General features: G+C 40.8%; 1 protein-coding gene across 2 annotated transcripts in view; it reads right to left on the bottom strand.

Annotated features, from left to right (window-relative positions):
• Positions 1 to 21,527, bottom strand: part of cox10 (cytochrome c oxidase assembly factor heme A:farnesyltransferase COX10) — an 84,548-nt gene that overhangs the window by 10,903 nt on the left and 52,118 nt on the right. The window contains exons 1-4 of one of the 2 annotated variants that reach the window (XM_088284733.1): positions 3,120 to 3,261; positions 2,585 to 2,727; positions 1,589 to 1,913; positions 1,398 to 1,522 (exon numbers count right to left, since the gene is read on the bottom strand). In XM_088284733.1, the coding sequence (XP_088140859.1) occupies positions 1,398 to 1,522; positions 1,589 to 1,913; positions 2,585 to 2,727; positions 3,120 to 3,150 (624 nt within the window). In that variant the 5' untranslated portion in view covers positions 3,151 to 3,261. Of the gene's footprint in view, positions 1 to 1,397; positions 1,523 to 1,588; positions 1,914 to 2,584; positions 2,728 to 3,119; positions 3,262 to 21,527 lie in introns of those variants that run through there. The other variant, XM_088284734.1, reaches the window with a different exon arrangement.

Below are 21,527 nucleotides of genomic sequence, written 5' to 3'. Positions count from 1 at the left end.
TGCGTAGAAAAAAAAAAGCCATGATAAAAAAACAAAATGTCATAGCAAGTAAATGAGGTAATAAAAAAACTAATGATAAAAACATCTTAATACGAACATTTCAGGAGAAATGTTACAGATTTTTTTAATTGAATTTTTCCACATATACCTTTTTTTTTAATAAATTTTTTTTTTAATCATTGCTCCTGAGGGGGGAAAAAAAATAGTCCTCACCTCTAATTTACACATCATCTCTCAAAAACGACTGATTATTTTTTTAATTGGCTTAAACAAGGTTTGTCATAATCGCATTATTTTTTTTAATTTGTCCCCAACATATGTTGATTAATTTCTTGTAATCCTCAAATTACTGAAAATATTTTATTTTTTTTATTGTATTTATTATAATTATTAATTAATTTATTTTTATTTATTTATTTTATTTATTTATTTATTTATTTTTACTAATTTCATAATTCACCCTACTCTTAATTGTAACATTATTTTCACTTAAGACAAAGTAAGTTTCACATTAACTTAACTAACATATCTTCATATGTGAAATAATTAAAAGGATGACGCTCAGGAAAACAAAACAAAAAAAAAAACAACAACAACAACAAAGCTTTTCCAGCATGAGAGGGGAAGTTCAGGGCCACAACAGTCATTTAAAGACCAAAACAAAAAGGTGGGCGTAGTTGTAAGACTCTTGCGTCAAAGCACTAATTACAGATCCAGAGGGGCTGAGATCACTTACTACACAAACACTTTGAAAATCACATTCCAATGTACGCCGTCAACACTGCAGCGGCAGACGGGTGCTTTGTTGGTCGGATTCTACAAAAGTCTCCTTTGTAAAACAAAAAACAAAGCAAATTAAAAAAAAAAAAAAGGGGCAATATACTTGCCTCAAACATTTAGCCACGCACGTCCAAGTGCACACAGACCTGTGCAGGGGAACGGCGCAGGGCTCAACAAATCAAAGGTTTCTGTTATCTGTCTGGGGTTACTTGCAAAAATGTGGCAAGTTTGGAGCTAATACGTAACGAGAGAGAACCTGTCCCTCAGTGTTTTTTTCCAGAGTGTAGCGAGGTATGCGACTGGGTGATAATGTATCAAATCAGTTGCCCTGCTGCAGTTTTATTTGACTGTTAGAAAGAATGTTGGGAAAAAAACATGCAGCTGTTATATTACGAGGAAAAATATGTAAATTTAAAAAAAAAAAAAAAAAAACGGATTAAAATAAAACACATTCATCACAGTTGCAGGTGCAAATATTAAAATATTTTGACTTGTGGGATCTGTAAAGTGTATGTGTATGGATAGCAAACGCGCACACACACACAACCTGCATCTTAACTGAGCAAGTTGCTTTTTCTAACAACAACAAAAAGATGTTTGTGGAGGAAAAAAAATACCTGATTAATGGAATTGGCGGCGCTGGAAGCGAGTCCTGTCCCAAGACATGTAGCCAAGAAGATGGCAGGATCAAAAGGCACCGGCGCCATGGCATAACCAGCCGCCGCCGTCGTGACCACAAGAGCTGCAAGTCAAAATCACGCCTGGTGAACATTTCTTTCCGAGTGTTCGTCCGTCCGCACATTCTTACCCGTGAGTTTGATTTTGGCGAGACGGGCATAGATGTCGGGCAGGTCGGCCGCTTCCACTTTCAGCTGCTTCCACTGTCGATCCAGACGGGCCTCACGTGCTTCATCCGTCTCCACGTGCACGTGCGGCGTTTCGTCCGACGTCGTCACCGTGTCGGATGTTTCCTGAGACACCTCCGAGGCGGATACCTCGTCCACCGCGGGCTCGATGGTCGGGATTCGCTGGACCCGCCTCTCATTGCAGTCGTTCTCGTCCATGTCGGGAAGCTCCGCCGCCTGCTTGGGGACGGCACGCTGCTGAAGCTCACGCAGGTTCTTTGACACATACTGACAGAAAAGAGGGAGAAAATCGAATAATAATAATAATAATGATTCAATTATATTTAACCTCTCTTTTTTTTTTTTTACAGTTTATCATTTACAAAGCCACTTCAGGGCAAAATAAAAGCAAGAACAAAAATAGCACAATTACAACAAACTGTATACTAATCCTTCATAAAGAAAAAGAAATGTAAAAAATATATACAATAGAATTACATAAAAATATAAAACTAAAAGGAAAAAAAAGCTGCAATTAAAAAGTCAAGACCAAGCCTCATTTAATCAAAAATGTTTTTCTTAAATTATTAAAAAACAAAATAGTAATTTATGAAGAGTACAAGCAGAGATAAAAAAGTGAGATATGAGGCTTAGTTAAATAAATTAAAAAATCATAAAATAAATAGTAAGAGAGAGAGAAATAATGGCTAATTTATGAAAAGTACAAGCCGAGTTAAAAATTAAGAGTAAAAAAATTCAATCGGAATAAAATGGGAATATAAAATAGAAAAACAGTGTTAAGGTGATCTTAAGTTGACAATACACAAAGATAAACAAAATAAATTTTGATGATTGTAAGAAAAAAAACAAAAATAAGACAAGTTTAAGTGAAAGCATATTTCAAAAATAGACATCCAAAAAGTGACAAATTAATGATAGAGCCTCGTGAAAAGAGTTACCTGGCGTTTGAGGAAGTTTAAGTGCTGATACGTCATCCAGTGTGACGGATCTCTTCTGGGCAAGAGAGCGATGCCCCGGGATGTCTGCTTGCATCGGGGACCACATCCCACCAGTTTCTGCTTTATGTTTAGACCAAACAAACCTACGAGACAAAAGCCAATTCCCGCTAAGCAACTGACAACAGGCGCATGAGTAGAGTATCCCTTGCGTGCAATCCATCAAGATTCTGCTGGAAAACTGCAGAAAAGCCAACATTAGCTTAATTAGCGCTGCTTCCCATTCACAACGAGCAATAAAATATTGCCACTGTTAAAGATCTGTGCATAATAAATATAAGTCAGTGCAGAAAAGGACGCCCTCGTTATAAAAGGTCAAAACACAGACAAGGTAAACATTCCTCATTGGGTAACCTAACCTAGCCTGGCTTAGCTACCTAGCTGGCTTCCTCGTGCTCGTTTTTAAGTGTAAGCGAGTTGAGAATGGCAACAACGAGAACAGCATGCAGCCGTGCAGTCCGCGTTCGAGAGTCGTTACCTGTTAGCCGGCTACATTGCGACTTATACATGTTCTTGGGTCATTAAAACGCCAGCTTCCTTTGCGGTCTCCTTCACATGCAGTGATCCGCCATTTTGACCTCGGCATGAGGCGGAGACAAGCACTTCCGGGGCACTTGACGTCATGTGACTACCCGTTTATCAAAAGAAACCAAATGAACAAAATAGCTATTTAAAAAATGAAAAAAAATACGTTTTGTTTCTTACGAATGAATTCAATATGAATAAAATTGTTTCAAAGTCCCGATTTTTTTTTTTTGCACTTTGACTGCTTCTCAGAAGAAAAGGCTCTAAACGTCCATACAAAGTAAAAAAACACTTATTTAAAAAAAAAACAAAGGGTTGACAACCTAACTTGAAATCCTAACCCCTCACACTGGGCTTAATCTAACCCGAATGTCCACTGTTCAAAACATTGAGTACCTGTAATGAGACCCCCCTTCCCCATCACTCCAATAAAACGGCTTTATGGAATAACAGAGACTCCCCACTGCCTGTGTCTGTCAATGCCCCATTTCACCTAAGCCTGATTTACAAGCGGTCCGACAGGCTTGCAGTGCCATCTCTAATCCCAGAAGAACGAGCGTCGGCTTGGCGGCCGAGTAGGAAGCAGACAGTGCCGCATAACTCCCGAGCAGAAACAGATGCGCCGACGCTGTCCTGTTTGTAATTGATTTTCAAGGGCGACGCTCTTGTTGTCTAACGAGCCTCCGGCTGGCGCCCTCCTGGTAGTCGAGCACAGGGCTCGTGAGTGGGCACAAACACATGTAGTGGTCCGGCCCCCAAGTGCAGAAAAACTTCCTCTTACTGTCATCTTCAGGACATGTGCCCACCATATGCAACTGATGCTGTCTACTTCCTGGACACATCCTATTCTCCCTGCAGCATTTTTAAGGCTCACTTATAGCACTGATACAAACAAACCTGCTTCGAAAGTTGTTTTATACTCAGACAGTGCCTTAGCCATTAGGCCACTGGGACACAAACAATTTGAAAATATTTGAAAAAAATCCATCATCAACCACTTAGCGAAGGCGCAAAAGCCAGTACCGAACAAGGAAAAGCAGACACCCCAGATGGGACTTGAACCCCAAATCCCTGTTTTACGAGACCTTATCCGTAAGCCAATGGGGTTCAAAACAGACTACATAGAAATCCATCACAAACAGATTAAGGAAATTACACCAAGTCTACCAAACAACAAGGAAATGCCAGCACCTCATTGTGGTACTGGTACCGATCCTGAGAACAGAGTCCGCATGGATGTTTTGGAGGCAACACTCAGCTTCCAAAGCCCCTCCCAGAGGACCTCAGGTATTGTAAGACTTCTGACATTCACCAGTGTTTATGCGCCATCTCTCCGACTAAGCTTCTAATTGGTCACGCCTCATCCATCACATCGGGCAAGCCCCCCTTTGACCCTTGACCTCATGCAAGCACGGATGAGTGGCCCTCGCGGAGTCCCAAAAAGCTGCCTTGAGACAGGAGGTAAGTCTGTCTCTGGTCAGGTTTGTGGGTCCACCCCCAGTGCCTGGTTTGCTGCATCATAAACAAAAGTGTGCACGCTCAAAAGGACCACATCCAATTCCCAGCAGCCACTGGGAATGATAAGTCGTGTCATCCGCGTCGTAAATCTGAGAGCGGCGATGGTGGCTTTCCGCCTAGGTGAGAGTAAATAGGCCTCGCTCAGTCGCACTTACGTCCCTCTCGTAAATTTTGTGTTGGCTTTGCAGGAACGCTTTCCTCACAATAGACTACCTTAAAACCCTAACCCAGGCTTGAAACCCAAATTTGAAACCCGATCTTGCAACAGAAACCTACGCTTCCATTTTCTAATTTGCAAATTAGCTTTAAATCATACGATAAAATCTAACCCTTGCTTGAAAATGTAACTTGGCCCAACCAATATTGGTCAAGCCCTACTAGAAACCCTAATTTGAAGCCGTAACCTTGAAAGCCTAACTTGAAATTGCCCTGAAATTTAAAACCCTAACCTGGATTTGCAACTGCAATTTGAAACCCCACCTTGCAACCCGAATCCAGTCTTGAATTCCTAACTTGGAGCACTGGACGCAACCCGGAATTGTACTTGAAAACCCAACTAGAAACCCGACCACGCAACCTTAACCCTCGCTTCAAATCCTGAGTTGAAGTTTTAATCTGAATTAATCTAATTTGCGCTACTTTACAAACAATCTTGAAACTTTAACGATCATCCCTCACCCTTGAATCAATTTGAACTTGAAACTCTCACCGCAATTTGAAGGTGCAAAATGGACAGCGACTTCCACTTGACCTGCTAAAATAATGTCCGTCTTGGAGGCAGTTTATTTTATTTTTTTTACCACATTTCAAACCCAATCAATCAATTATTTGGCCATCTGAAAAATGTATCCAGATACAAGAAATTCAAAGGGGAAATCTGCAACGGATCAAGTTAAGGCCAAACGAAATCCCAGTCAAGGTCCGGTGAATCAATGATTGCAAAAGCAGACATTAAGAGACAATTCCTGGTGAAGACCCCCCCCCCCCCCCGCTCTGTCCGACGTTTATGGCTTCACGGGAGGAATAATGTCCCATTGACCTAATCATAACCCATAACCTAATCCGGCAGTGTACTTCTCAACCTGCTATAAATCCACTTTACATTGCCGGGAATCCGCGTCTCCGTCTAAATTGAACCCAATTGACTTTTAAACTTTAGGAATGAAAAGAAAAACCGCGTCATAAAACCTCGTGAAATATTCTTCCTCGCTGATGTTTTAACTGAAGAGGCATGTTTTTCTTTTTGCGCAATTCCTTTTCTTCTCTTCCAGGATCCTTATGAAGGCCTTTTATCGTGTGACTATGGTTGGTTTTTTTTTTTGGTTTTTTTTTTGAAGGCTTTCTTTCATGTCTCCCACTTCTCGTCCACCGCCCAAATGGAATTGTGCTTCTTTATGCCAAATGTTTTCTACCGGTAGTTGGATGGGACGTTTCGCCGGGGTACTTTTCTGGTGTCACCCATCCATCATCATGCAAACCAAAAGGTTCATATATGCTATCAATTCCTCACAACAGCGCTTTAATTTTTTCCTATGGTCACAAATTTTTAGGACATTGGAGCCACATGGAAAAGTCATCATCTGGCACTCGCGGCATAAGTCACCGAGGCGGAAGATGAAGGGGGTGGGAAAAGACGGACATTCCGCGACCGTGTGGAATGCTGGGATACGTTACAGGGCCGATGTGATGGTCACCACACGTGTGGTGCGTTTTTAACCGCCGGCACTCCCGTCAAAACAAGAAACTGACTCCGGTGTGTGTGGAAGTCGGCTATCTGGAGATACAGCGTGCGTTTGTGCGAATTTGCGCCCGTGTGCGTGTGTGGTGAGGATTACGGATGCATTTCCAAAAATTCTGTATGTCAACAAATGACAGGAAGGAGAGGTCAAGCATGGTGTTAAGATGCATCAATGAGGCCCTTGTGCCGGTCATGCAAATGGAAGAAATACGAGGAGGTGTGTTCTTGGTTTTACCGCATTTGGGGTAGGGCGGGATGATGTGGCTTGAAAATAAAATCACAGAATTTAAAAAAACAAAAAAACAAAACAGGATTACGATTATTCTTTTTTTCATCTCTTCATTGGATATTATTTGATTTATTTCTTCTGATTTACAAAACCACTTTCAACAGGTTTTCAGCATTCATTTCAACAGCCAGATAAATGGCAGAATTTTAATAAATTCTTCCTAAATGTCACTTATGTCCTAAAATATCCAGTTTGTTAACACCACCCTTACGAAATTAACATTTTAATATTGATAAATCACGTTTTTTTTTTTAAACATATAAATTGGCAGCATGCCCGTGAGTGTGTGTTTATTTTCTCCCAAAAAACCCCCCCCAAAAAAAACAAAAAACGAAAACACAATGTTGGGATTGCCGTGAAAACGACAAGTAATATGCGGCTTTGGAGAAGAAGAATGAAGTCCAATGTGTGTTGAATAGAACGCAGGAAATGGAACGTTAGAGTTGAAATTAGGGCACGGCTTACCCGTATTTGCAAAGATTAGCCTTCTGAACGTCTGACACTCGCTTTCATCGAGGCGTTGAGGAAATGAGGTAACGAGGAGTCAGTCGAGGATATTGGTGTGGAAGGAGACATTGTAAGTTAAAAAAAAAATTTAAATGCGAAATGGTCACTCGCAATTAGAGCTGGGATATGAATTGGTTTTATTAAATAGTTGGGATTTTTTTTTTAAAGAATATTTTCTTCATAGATTTGTTTGTGATTTTTGTTGTTCAGGCTGTATTTTGTGACTTTTTTCCGACTCCTCTAGCAACGTCTTTTTCAAATATGCAAACTAGTGACTTTAAATCCTGCAAAGAAGCAAACATGACAGGAATCATTTTCATATTATATGTTGGAATTATCAACATGTTGGAAACTTTTGACCTGAGGTATGTGCGTCCACGCAGAAAATATTTTGTTGAGGTCTCCTTGCCTCGCCTGTACGTCTCGACATGAGAAAAGACAACAGATGTGCATGAGGGGCGACATTACTAGATTAAATGAATGAATTAATTAATACTTTAAAAAAAATTAATTTATCAATTAAATGAATGAATTAATTAATAAAAAAATATTAAATTCATTTATTTATTCCGCATCATTCTTACATAAGTTTTGACAATTTTCTTTTTCATTTGATGAGAAAACATTTTTTTTTCTCATTTTATTTGTACAGAATTATTTCTGTCATCAGGAGGAATAAAGGACATCTCAGAAGCGTTAAGTAAGATTAAAACTCAGTTTGAATCATTTTATTTTAATTTATTTCTTAAAGCGATGGAGAAAAAAATGTGATCAAATGAGAACTCTGAATTTTTTGGGGGAATTAAAAGAAAAAAAGTGAAATTTTAATTCAAGGCCATATTTCCCAGTCCGACTTATAACTCTCCGTCCCCGCTGAATCATCACTTTTATTATTGTCATTAACAAAATGAGAGCTGAATCAATATTTTTATGGACACTTAACGACAGAGAACATTTGGCGGATTAAAAACGGAGAGATTTTCTTTGGCGGGCACCAAAAATCGTCCGTGTGGCAAGCAAATGAAAATTTGCAACCCTGACGATGCCTCGAACGATATGACGTTTTCTTTCAGGCGTCAACGGAAACACGGAAATTAGCCACCACGCTAAAAATCTACGGACAAAAATCGCCTCCGTTCGCTGTGTATATTGATCACGCCGAACAGCGTCAAACGCTCTTCCAGCACGTCTCATGAATAACTCGGCCGCTTTCCCCTCATGTTTAATTCATCGGTGGAGAAGCCGTCCAAACGTGCGCTAACTGCCCGCCGCCCGTCGCTTTTATTGGACCTTTATCGCCGCTCAGAGATAAAAGCGCAGCAGTGTGTGTTCCCGGCGCGATCATTAAAAGGAAACAAGTGCGTCAGCAACGGCCGGCCCGCAATTTCTCCATCGCGATCATCTTCGATTCGACTTAATTGGATTATGTCAACATGCTAGCGTATCGTTTATAGGGGATGTTTACGCCACAGCAGCCTAGTAAAAATTGTCAGATTTTTTTTTTTCTTAAGTGTTTTTGAGAAGCTTCGTTGTACGTTGAACGGTGACTTGATGATCCAAAATTCCTTTTAACTTGTGTCCAAGTAGGCTCTGCAACTCACATACTTATTCCACCCAGAAAGTCGTGCTCTGTCAAAAGATGATTATCATATAATTAATTGAAGAAAACAATGTTTGTCAGGTGTGGTCAATTACACGCTGGATTTATGCAAACATTGTGAAAATTCTCACGAGCTCACATACTTTCACTCGCAACTGTATCTGTTTCGAGTTTTGTGTGAAAGGGGCCAGTGATGACACTTCCCATTGGAAATTTTTTTTTTCCTTATCTGTCCCTGAAAGCATCCCAACCTCCACAGATTCTTTTCTGGGACATTTTCCACTCCTTCACATTTCTCAATCAATCAAAAGTCCTTAATTGGCCATATGCTCCGGTGGGAAAGCACAGAAAGGAGGAAAAAAAAAAGGGAGGAAAGTGCACAGACAGCCTCGGTAAACAGACGGCGGCGGAAGTGATAAAGTGTGTCCTCTTGGAGGGTGTCGGTGAAAGAGAAGTACTAATGAATCCAAACATGAGGCGAGCACTGGAGGGGCTTTCCAAACACGCAACGCAATTGTTAGTACCCCGAGGAATTCCATGTAAATGCTGGAAGATGCAAGGAGACTTGAATTGAGGACTATTAAAAAATGATGCGTCTCCACTGATCATAGCAATCCCTGGTTACGCCCCCTATTGGCTGTGAGCGGAATAGAGACGACATCAGAGCGATTGGATGAAGGGAAAAAAATGCACAAGTCCACCAGTGGGTGACGGTGACCACTTTCCAATCCGTTAATCTGAGTCGCTTTTAAACCGGCTGCGTTAGGGAAACCTGTCATTTGTTTTCCCGGCGACTGGGCACTTGACCCTTTTTTGCCAGTCAGTCCCCTGCTTTTCGGCCGCGATCTTCTTACCGTCCTGGTCTCGACCTTTCCGACCTTTTTCATGAAAATTGTCGTAATCAAAATGGGCGCCTGGGCGGGTGGGAGAGTAGGACCGTTCCACCACCGGGACAACTGCTCGTCACTCATCAACAAAACTTAAAGCTAATGCTAGCTCCAAATGACAGCGATGATCACGTTGTTTGCTTAAATATCGCAGCTATGATTGCAGGAGTGGAGGCAAGGTTGAGGTATTTGTGGGATTTCAGCCACTTTTTAGACAGTCCAAGCCGGGTTCTGACAAAATTCTCACCGACTGGTCACACGGGCCGGACCCTTTGCTCTCGGGCAGGATTTGGCCCACGGGCCGCTTATTGCGGATGACTGTTAATCAGAAAGACCAGAGCCAAGATTAGAACCCAGAACCTTCCAAATGTGAGGCAGACATGCTAACGAGTTCCCTACACATAAACAAACCAGTCCGGTAAGCAACACTCACGCGGTTGTCTAATGCAGGCTGTCTTGTAGGAGACAAACATTGTCACTTCTAAACATTTCACGCAGGAGCAGCTGCAAGACGCAGAGCAGCTGCACCGCCGTTTGATGACCTTATTACAGCACTTCTACTTCGTCGTCTTCTTCCAAACTGGCGCCGCAGTCAGTCTGATGAGAATCTGGCACTTACCTTTATTAATGGCAAAGCCGCCACCCCCCACTCCCGCAACCCTGTGCTAATAAAAGTTAACACAGTCGAACTGAGCGCCGCGGCTACGTTTGCATACGACACACAAGTGTCGGTCATATTTCTACCAAGTCCAAACAAGATGAGTAAGTTGTCCTTGTCCAGACGCTGCCCGTATTAACGTGTCAGAGGATTTGATTTATGGCTTGTCTGTTCCATGCTAAAGCTAGATGACGGGACCCCTTTCTCCCCCAAACGCCCTTCTCGCCGGGAAAACAAAAAGGACAAGCGAGATAAAGGTGATTGACAAGATACGGCTGGACACGTCGGAGGACACTAAGTTAGCTAGCTAGTGAGTTTAGCCAAAAACTAACTTTAGTTAGCATGATTGGGCAGAACGTACCAAACTAGCTAGCATGATTACGTAAAAATTAAGCTAACAATACCTTGCATTATTACACAATAAAACCACATTTAGATATTTACGATAGTTTGTTGCCATGATTAGACATAAAAATTTACATTCAGTTCTTTGATGTGTTAATTTACGTGCTTACACCTAAAACTAAGTTTTTTTTTATTTAGCATTAGTCCACCAAAAATAAACTGTACATGTATTTTATCTGAACATTAGTTATTTAGTAAACATGAAGAGGCAAAAAACAAAGCTTAGTTAGTTAGCTTAGCAAACAAATACATTTAAAATTGACGTTAGTTTGTTAGCATCACAATGCTAGCACAATTGCACTTGGTGTGTTAGTTTGTCGATTATTTTGCAAGTCAGCATTTTGTGGGGAAAAAAAGCTAAGCTTAGCTATCTACTGGCATTAATACACAATAATAAATTTAGTTTGTACTTTTTCACAATTATACAAAATGACGCTTAGCAACCTAGCTAGCATGAATGTCATAGAAGAACAAATCTTACTTTGATTCCGCAGAAACTAAGATGAATTAATTAGTGCATTAGTTAATTGGTATGAAGCTTTCTTGAAGCTTGTGATTATGCAAATAAACTACATTTAGTCGTTAGCATGGTTATTAGCATTAGCAATGACCGGCATCGCTCATGGCTAAATCGAAAGTTAACTTTGTAATCCTTGGGGAGATTTACACTGCTGCTAATCCTACATTTTGACTCACAAAGAATTTCAAGTGCCGCGCACTAACCAAACAAGGATTAGCGCACACTAGAAAAGTCGCATTAAAAAGCGGCGGTTTAGAAAGTTGTGCGAAAGTATTGACGCGGGCGCTCGCTGAGCAGGTACCGCAGAGCGCTCTTTAGCACCCAAAACGACTCCCTCGGGTGCCCTTGATGCTCTCTGAGAGAACAAGCTTGCACAATAACATCTGCTCCTCCTGAAAGTAACTCCTCCGAGGCAGCGAGGTGTCAAAGGGAGGACTTGTAAGGCTGCCAAGAGGAAGTTGCATCTACCCGTAATTTACGAACCATAATATTGACAGCGTCGAGTAGCCTGGGTATCATTAAAAAAACATATATTTGCCTAATGCTTCCAATATCATTGTGATGATAAAATGTGCGCAAAATACAGAATGAATTCAACCGGGGTGAGCAAAACAATGGCATGAGTAAGAATTACCGTATTATTTTGTTAACAAAATAAGCGGTTTCATTTGGTGCTTTATTTTAGCCATTGTTTGTTCAAATTTGTTGGCTAAAAAAAAAAAAAATCAATTCCTCTTTCATTTCATGGCCTCATCTGTTCACAATTTCAATAAAAATTTATATGAAATATTTGTTTTATTTTAGATAATTTAATATTTTTTAATTTAATTTAATTTAATTATAATATTATAAATGCATCAATTATGCATTCCTTTGTTAGTTTTTTTTTTTTTTAACTCGGAAGTTACTTCGTTGATTCCTGCATCCTCTGATTGTTCTATTTGCACAAAAATATCGGCGCTACAGAGTGGTTGAGATTTATCTTAAAATAAGGCTGTTAAAAAATAATCAATCAAATGTTTTGAAACATCACTCATGCAATAAATTGATATTGTTGTCTTAGCATGGACAAATGACAACGAGGCACACATCTTGATTGACAAGCAGACGCAATTACTGTCCGGCACGTAGAGCTATGTGAAGAACAGTCGCTACTGTGTGACATTTTAATCTCGCCGCCGATTAATGGTCGACCGTGACAGTGCGGAATATTTCCCACTATTGATTTTTCTTCCCTGATGAATCAAGCGCTTCCGTTCAAGTGACAGCTTTAGCATACTTCCAGTAGCTGTGGGAGATTTATTCATTCACTGTTCCTCTATACTGCACCACGCTGACAGACGCGTCGACTGTTTGGACGATTTTTCCACTCCAGAGTGAAAATAACACGAAGGAAGCACAGTATTGGAACTGCCACGGTATAGTTAGTAAGTTAGCTAGTTAGCTTGAGTATGAAAAAACGGAGCTTAGTTCTTAGCTCGCATGACAGTGAGAAAAAATAAATAAATAAATAAATAAAATAAAATTAAGAAAAATTAAGAAAATAAAATTAAGAAAAATAAATAAATTAAATTAAATTAAAAAATAAATATCTACATATATTTATTATTATATTTACTTTTTATTTGTAGTAGATCAGTGCACACAACTGAAGCGGGACTCCTCAACGAGTCTATTTAGCATTGTGAAGCCAGTGAGTGTGTGTCACTCAAGAGTATTTATCACTGCCGTTTACAGGAAAAGAAGTAAAAAAAAAGAAAAGCAAGCTGTCAAAGCAGCTTCCCTGTGATTTACAGCACGGTTTTAATTGTCTTGTAAAAAAAAATCAAACCCAAGTTGTTTGAGGAATTCCAAAGTGCGACTCCCCGGGCTTGTTTACAGCAGGCGAGAAGCACAGTCAAGGACGGTCAGCAGATAGCGTGCAGGAAAAAGCGGAGAACACGAAGGAGGGGGAGGCGAGGCCGACACGATAGGAGGAAAGTCAGACAGATAAAGACCTCGTTACGACGTCAAACATAAGATGGACTATTTGGAACGTTGCTGACAGTCGTCTCTTCACTTGCATCGGGTGTAGGATGTGAGCTTGATTATTCAAAAATGAAGCTTTTTAGTCAAATGGCAGGATTACACAAACGATACGGCTCTCCGGCCTGGCCAGATGCCCATTTATGGGCTTGGGGGTGACAAAAATTAAAAAAGGGTTCGATTACCAAAGACCTGTTGATTTCTGTCCAGGGCCATGAGATGAACCTATTCGCAAATTGTGCAAACAACAAAAATTGCCTGCAAACTCGTCAAAGCGCCACTATTGACAGTATTTCCGAATTCTGACATCACGTAATCCCACCTGCTACTGGGGCATACCATTACAAGAGAGGGGGGGGGGGGCTATACCAACTGTGTACTTACTTACATGGAGAAGTGGAGAAGTTGAAAGAAGATGAATGAGACGAAGAAGAAGGAGACAAAGAAGACCATAATAAGGTAAGCAGATAAACTTCTGCCGTTAGCATCTCTCCCAAGGCCCCTTCATTTTAAAAAAAAAATATATATTTATTTATTTATTTATTACTACTTGAACATTTTATTGCAGCAAACTAACTGTTAAAAACAGCGTTCTGTAAATGACTGTGGACTAAAAAATTCCAAATGCATACAGTGCACTACGCATTGGTCGCAGTAAAAAAAAAAAAATGTAGGCCACACTAAAAGCTAAAGCTAGCAAACTGGGGGAGGAGGAACTTGTCATCAAAGCGGGATGATATGTGCGAAAGTGGTTTACTCCCCCCCCAAAAAAAACAAAAAAAACTGTTTCGTTTAGCCCCCATAAGCCTCGGTTCAGAGGTGCCAGTGAAGGAGGGGCTCGGCCGCCCTTTAGTGCCAGGACAAAACCTCGCTAAAGCTAAGACAGCCTCTAAATTAGCCATGCAAATCCTGCACTGCTCGGCGGGATTACGCTTGAAATGAAACTTTTGGGATGGAGAAGTCTCTTATTAAGATTTTTATTCCCTCGTAAGGCCCTAGAGAGCAGTCGAGAAAAAAAGCTTGCAAGAACGAGGAGGGGGTTCATCACTTTTCCAAACATTACAGCTCCCGCTAGGCTGCTCAGCGGACGGCGCACAAACACAAAGATGAAACGCGACTCAGCATGCAGGACAGCTACAAAATGTCATTTCAGAATGTTTCTCCCTGGTAGCCTTAATAGTGTCACAGGATGTTCTATATTACTGTAATAATTGGGAAGAACCAAGACCTCGGACTAAGTTCCACTAAAAATAGGGCTGGCCGATTTCAACAAAAAAAAAAATATTTAAAATGATTTTATTTGGCAGCTTCCGTAGGGCAAAGTGAATTTTGGACCCAGCACGTTCCCGCCTCTGACGGCTAAATATAACTCCGTCCTTTCAGGCCTATGGAGACTTTATTTTTCAATAAATCGATTAAGCACGTTTTTGGAACGTGCGATAAAGTTGAAATAAGGCAAAAAAAAAATAAAAAATAATCACAAACGTCAGAATCAGAGACACATGTGGTCACACTCGTCCACTCTGATGCCTTGGTCCAGCTCTCAAAATATTTGCTTTTTGTTTTGTTTGTGTGTCTGTGTCAAATTAAATTATGCAAATAGTAGAAGAAGAAGAGTGTGGTGGGTAAAAATAGGGTTGGCTTCAGCATCAAAAATAGGTGCGAATAAAAATGTCCACCATGTCCTCAAAGGCGAGATGCAAAGTCGGTTGTGAAGATTGACAGCAGGGTTTTTTTTGGGTGTTTGGTGTGTGTGTGTGGTGTGTGTGTGTGTGTATGTGTGTATGTGAGGGCGTGGCATTACAGGCCATGGACCAGACGGGGGATTGGTGCCGTCTGACGGTGGCTTATCACCAGACTGGCTGTCACCTGGCGAGATATGAGTTGAGCTAGCTTACGGTTAAAGCCCCGCGGCAGTATGACAAGCTGATGCTACGCTAGTGAGACTCACTCGTGTTCGGACACATTTACGTTTCTGTGTTGGTATGCGGCAACATGGTTAGAATGGAACTTTTTTTTGGGGGTGATTATAGGTTCAGAATGTTCAAATATGTCGCAGCACGTCATTCTACTAAAAGGAAGTAACCATCGATGCTACTTAGCTAACATTTACATTTTAATGTTAGCTAGGTTAAGCTAGCTTGGCTATGTTATGTCAGAGCTAACATGCTAACACAATCGTGATGTAGGTGGTTCTTAAAGACGGACTGGCAGTCAAAGTACAATATAAGAGCTAATATATTGACATTTTTTATATGTTTATTTTTTTTTTTTTTTATGATTTGAAGCTACGCTACCATAAATAACGCGTATTCAACTTCATCCTGTTTTGCCGAACAAATGACAAATCACAAGGCACGAGCGTTTTGTTTAAAATACAAAATTCTGTGACTTAGGCCACCCTAAAATCATGTAGCATGCCACTGGAAATAAAAACACCAGGTTGGGGGGGGGGGATATTTTACTTAAAGCGCTTATGCATTTGTGGCGAGTAATCCAAACTGTGCCACTTTGTTTTCGCATGCCACGGAGTCCTGTCCACTTTGTCAATCAGGCGTAATGCGCGTTGTCATTGCGTCACGCTGCAAAAACACACATTTTCCGTCCCCTAAGCAGTCCTTGATTACCTCTCCTCACCCACTTTCTACGTCTTTGTCATACTTTTTAGGCTTACTTTCATCATATGGGAACTTTTTTTAGATAAACATTTAGAAATAGGTTTCGAAAAGGGATGTAGGTTTTTCAGAACTTTCACACAAGAGGAAAAAATCACTTTTTCAAGGGAGTCAAGAGGCAGCAGCAAACACAAAATAGTTACATATTTGCATAGATAAAGGTTTGCAAAAAAAAATTATGATTTAATTCACATTAAGAAACAAGAGAAGCTGCATGGAAAGCAATCGGTGAGTCTTGAATAAAGAAATAGTGCCCATCTATATTTTGAAAAAAGCAATGGTTTACTGAAGTGTTGGGAAATTTTGACCCGAGGTATGTGCTTCCAGGTCGCAAATATTTTATTTAAATTTGCTTGCCAATTTGAGAAATGTTCTTTTGAATTTTGTCATATACTGTACTTTTTGTATACGTGAAAAGGGGGGAAAAAATATTTTAAAAAATAATGAAAAATTGTAAACCGGATTTTTAATAAAAAATCTTCAGCCCATATGGGCCGGCCGTCCTGTCAAATCGTCAACGACTGTTCATTAATCGTCGTCGCCGCGGATAGCCTGGTCCAGACAGAACTCCCACGCGTAACATCACGCGGCTGCCACGTGGACACAATGAGGACTTTGAGGGGTGCGGCGGTCGACGAAAAAACAAGCTTACGACGTGTACGTCAACACGTCTGAATAAGGCGCAAAAAGTGGAGATGAGAGTTAACGTCTGGAAGAAATTAGAGAAATGTTTGACTTTTGGGGGGTGGGGGTGCATGTGGGCAACCCCAAGTGCACCCCCCCACACACACATGCATGCATATCAGAAAAGTTTTAGGGGTATGTAATGACAGCTGAGGGGTTTAAATATTTAAAAATAAATAGAAAGCAGCGGTAGCGTTTGAGAACAGGTCCTGTTTTTCTTTCCACCCGATATATTGCAACTTTTCTTTAAACAATAAAAGGTGACTTCATTCTCATATTAAGAACATTCTTAATCTTGTAATATTCAGTCGTTCTGTCTCCAAAAATATTTTTACCTCACATACTCCTCCCCCCCAAAAAAAACCCCAAAAAAACAAAACAAGAAATGTTTCACATTCGCACAAACGCACGCACAAATGCCCCCCCCCCAAAAAAAAACAAAATAGCATTCCTTACAACTATTTTGTGAACAAGCATGTGTTTGTGTGCCGAGCCGTCATCTTTGCCTTATTAAAACGTCGTCCGTCGTCTGGCGCAGGCGCAGGCGCATATTTATGCGCCGCTAAGCGGAGCCGCCGGATGCTTGGCTCGGCCCAGTCGGACGCACTGTCACCCGCAGATAAGCTTTATTACTATGCTGCGTTTGTGCGTATGTGAGGACGAGATGGATGCTCCTCCATTATGATGATGTTCTGGCAAGGTAATGTATTCCAGGCTCGCCGTTCTAAATGAGTGGTGTCAAACTGTGGCTCCCATCTCCGCTATCTGTACATCCAAATGAGATGGCGGGAATGGGGGAAGGGGGCGGGGTCAGTAATTGATGGCCTTTTTGTTCCTCTTTTTATCGTGGATGAATTAATGAGAGATGTTCCGGGGAGTTCCTCGTTGATGTGGTCAGGCTTCACTTTGAATCCATTGCTACGTATTTTAACCACCACCCCCCCCCAAAAAAATAAATAAATAAAACAAATCCACAAATTTGTGAATCCGCGGGGGCCGAACTGCAAATATTCAGGGATCGATTGTAGTTTTAAGTTGTAGTATCACTAATCACCACTAGATGGACATTAGTTGGGCTTACACTGCCCTATAATACAATATGAGTGGGCCTGGCATTTTTTTTTTTTGATATCCAGGACATAAAAACCTCAATATTACAATTTTGAGTGAGAATATTTTTTTCTTAAAAACTGTGTTTTCCTGTTCAACAGTTTTGTGCCATCCTTGAAAGGTAATTAAAAAAAAAAATAAAATAAAAAATTAAATGTAAAAAAAAAAATAAATAAATTAAAATAGGACATTAATACACAACTCTAGATTCTGACTTTTTGAGACAAAATTATTTCAAAAAGAGTAATGACTTTCACCATTATAATCTCATCAATAGGTTTTGATAACAAGCAGGAACAGGACCTCTGAGGAGTGTGTGTGCGTGCGTGCAGAGGTGTGTGCGTGTGTGTGTGTGTGAAACACAAAGACGATTTCACGGGCAGACGCTGACAATAACAAATGTTCTTCATTACATATTTTGCGGCTGACCGAGTAAGATCTCGTGTGTTGTGAATACGGCGCTCTGCGGGCGGGCGAGGAGGTTAGCGTCTCGCTAACGTCTGAACGATGTTGAGTTTACGACGCGAGTGACAAGGACGAATTGCCTCGGAGGCTCGTCTCACCATCGTTCGGAACGGAGGACTTGGGGGGGGGGGGTTAAACTTGCGGCAATGTTCAGGTGTCAAACGCAAGAACGCAAACAGATGTCTATAATTACAATTATTAATTATGGCTTGATACCCTATTTTGAAACCATAAACCTTTTTTAAAACCCAAACCCTTTTGTGTTTGAAACCCTTCTTTTCAAACCTGCCTTGAATTGATGCCTTAAAACTCTAAACTTGACTTCAAACACCATTTTAAAAACAGAAACCTGTCTTGAAACCCTAATTTTGAACCCTAACACTGACTTGAAACCCTTATTTAAAACTCCAAAATGACTCAATACCCTACTCTGGAACTCAAATGCTGACTTGAATCCGTATTTTGAAAGGTGACCCTGGCTTGAACACCAAATTTGACACCATAACCCTGACTAAAAACCGTACCTTGTAACTTTACCCTGGCTTGAAACCCTATTCTAAAAGATAAATGTGTCTTAAAACCTTACTTTGAAACTTTTGAAACTCAACTTAAAATTCTACTTTGAAACCCTTACCAAGGCTCAAAACCCAACTTTGAAACCCTAAATTTATCTTGAAACAATCATGTCAAACCCTAATTCTTTTTGTCACCCCAAACCTGATTCAAAACTCCAAACCCTATTCTGAAAATATAATCCTATATAAAAACCTTAAATTCAAACCCTAATCTAATTTTGAAAACCTGACTCTTGTTTGAAAGCCGGCCACAACGCTGTACCTTGAAGTCGCAACCCTGTCTTGAAACCCTACTTGAATACCTTAATTTCAAACCCTATTCTCGATTTGAAGCCCTACTTTGATACTCAACGCTGACTCAAAAGCCTACGTAGAAAATCCCATACACTGTGACTGTTTTGTCGCGCGTGTTTTATATTTAGCGTCGAGGAATGACACGGCTCCCAACTTTCCCAGCACGTTACTCGACTGTTTCGAGTGCGGTTCGAATATATCAGGTGTCGGCCAGAAGCTCTCGACGGAGTCGCTCCGGCTGCCAATCATCCCGCTTCTCATTAGCCGCAAGGTTTTGCTCGGCTCCGCTTTCCAAAATCCCGCCGTCGTGAAAGCGCCGCGGATTCCGACATTCCTAAAAGTCTTGGGTCGGGCCTTGTAGCGCGGCCAGGAAAAGCGGGAACGTCTGCGGTATTAAATGGATCTTTTTCCAGCAACTTCAACCGTCCGTTTGTCATTAGCGGCTCGTCTGTCTGCAGAGCGAAGGCAATATCCGCCACAGCCTTGTCTCCCGCTGCATCTCTGCTCATGCGGCCTTTAAGGAGTTTATTATTTGGAAAAAGGGGGACTGGGGCTGCCTTGAATCCTTAACCCAGGCTTGACACCCTAATTTAAAACCGTAATTTTTGTTTAAAACCGTACTTAGAAACCATAATTCAGACTTTAGACCCCGCTTTGACAAATTCAAATGGTGCGATGAAACAACCTACTTTCAAAAGCTAACCCAAGCTTAAAACCCTAACTCTCGGCTTGAAACCAGACTTTCAAACTCGGCAATGAAGTCCGACCTCTGTCTTAAAAATCTACTTTGAAACACTGACCCAAGCTTCACGTCCTAATTTGAAACCTTAACTTTCTTGAAACCATACGTTGAAACCCTAAACTTAAATTCAAACCTTAATCATAATTTCAAACCCTACCATGAAAAAAAAAGCCATTTAAATCCTAACCCACACTTAAAACCTTATTTTGAAACCCTACCCCTGGCTTTCATCTATACTTTGAAACGCTTCACATCAAGTCATAACACTAGCTTGAAACCCCAACCCAGGTTTGAAACCTTCAAGCTTGAAACCCTAATTTGAAACCTTAACCCTTGCACCAAACTTGTAACCCCTCACATTAAATTATAGTACAACATGAATCCCGATTTGAAACCATAAACCAATCTTGAAACCGTATTTTGAACCCCTAACCCATGCTTGAAACCCTACCTCAGGCCTGAACGCTACGCCCTAACGCTGACTTGAAACCCTAATCCCAAAAAAGAACGACGTCGTTCAAAATGTTGCCCAAACTGGTACGCCTGACCACCGGGTTGTCGCACTCCAACGAAACACCTGATTCAACAATCGCTTCGTCCGATTGCGAACACTGCGCATGATCCAGTCTGTGCTTTACGATCGAGCGCGGTGATTAGAAACGCGCTGCGTTCGCTGTCGTCTTTGGATCCGCGGGGCCTGATGGGTATCTTCAGGAAATGGCGGATGGGACTTCCAACATATTGCTTTTTAATGAACACGCTCTAATGTGACGCCTCCGCTGCTCATTTGCCGGTCGCCAAGATTGTATCACCCTCCAGCAACTCCAGCGTTTGCCCTTTCACTTGAAACCGATCACGTCAGCTATTTTGCTTTCGGCTGCGCGTTATTTACGTTAGCGTGCAGCTGAGCCTTAAAATTAAAACTTTTTTTTTTTTCTCGCAAAAAAAAAAAAAATTCTCTTTTGCTTGTACTTTTTAGAAAAGACGATTAACAAAAAAATTATTCCCCCCTTCACTCCCCTTTTTGAGATTTAATTTGATATTCTAACAAAAAGACCTCATGTATGACTTGTTAAGCTATGGTGGGACTGTAACACCCTGGTGCATTGTCTCGCAACCCAACAACACGTCAGCTCCGTCCACTTTTCCGGCGCGCCTCCCCTCACATTCTCATGCTAAATCGCCGGCAGGCCGAGCAGCAGATGTGAAACATTTGGTTCCGTTCTTGTCCACTTGTAAAGGAATAATAGGGCCCGTTATCACCATTTTGTTCCGTAAAGAGTTCATGGAGGTGGAGGGGTGGGGGGAACTTCCCTGGTGGCCCCCTTGCGACTGGGAGGAGCAGAGATGTCATTGTTTTGTTTAAAAAAATAAATAAATAAGATTCTTGTTTGTTTTTTAGCATTTTGTGTTTGGAGCAAACATGTGTACAACTTTATGTAAGAATTTTTTAATAATAAAAAAATACAACATAACAATCAGGCAATCCATAACATATTTTACATATAAACACCATTATAACAAAAGTAAAAAATAATAATAATAAAATAAAAACTACATTGGTAATATGCAGAGGGAAAAAATACAAAATTCATCTTTCAAAGCAAGTACATCAGTAAGCTAATCTTGAAATATTTCGAAATGAATCCTAATTATTGACCTACATTAT

Source organism: Idiotropiscis lumnitzeri, chromosome 20, assembly GCF_059441095.1.
Source record: "Idiotropiscis lumnitzeri isolate Australia: NSW breed Sydney's pygmy pipehorse chromosome 20, RoL_Ilum_1.0, whole genome shotgun sequence".
NCBI lineage: Eukaryota > Metazoa > Chordata > Actinopteri > Syngnathiformes > Syngnathidae > Idiotropiscis > Idiotropiscis lumnitzeri.
This window is presented reverse-complemented; position numbering and strand designations above follow the sequence as displayed.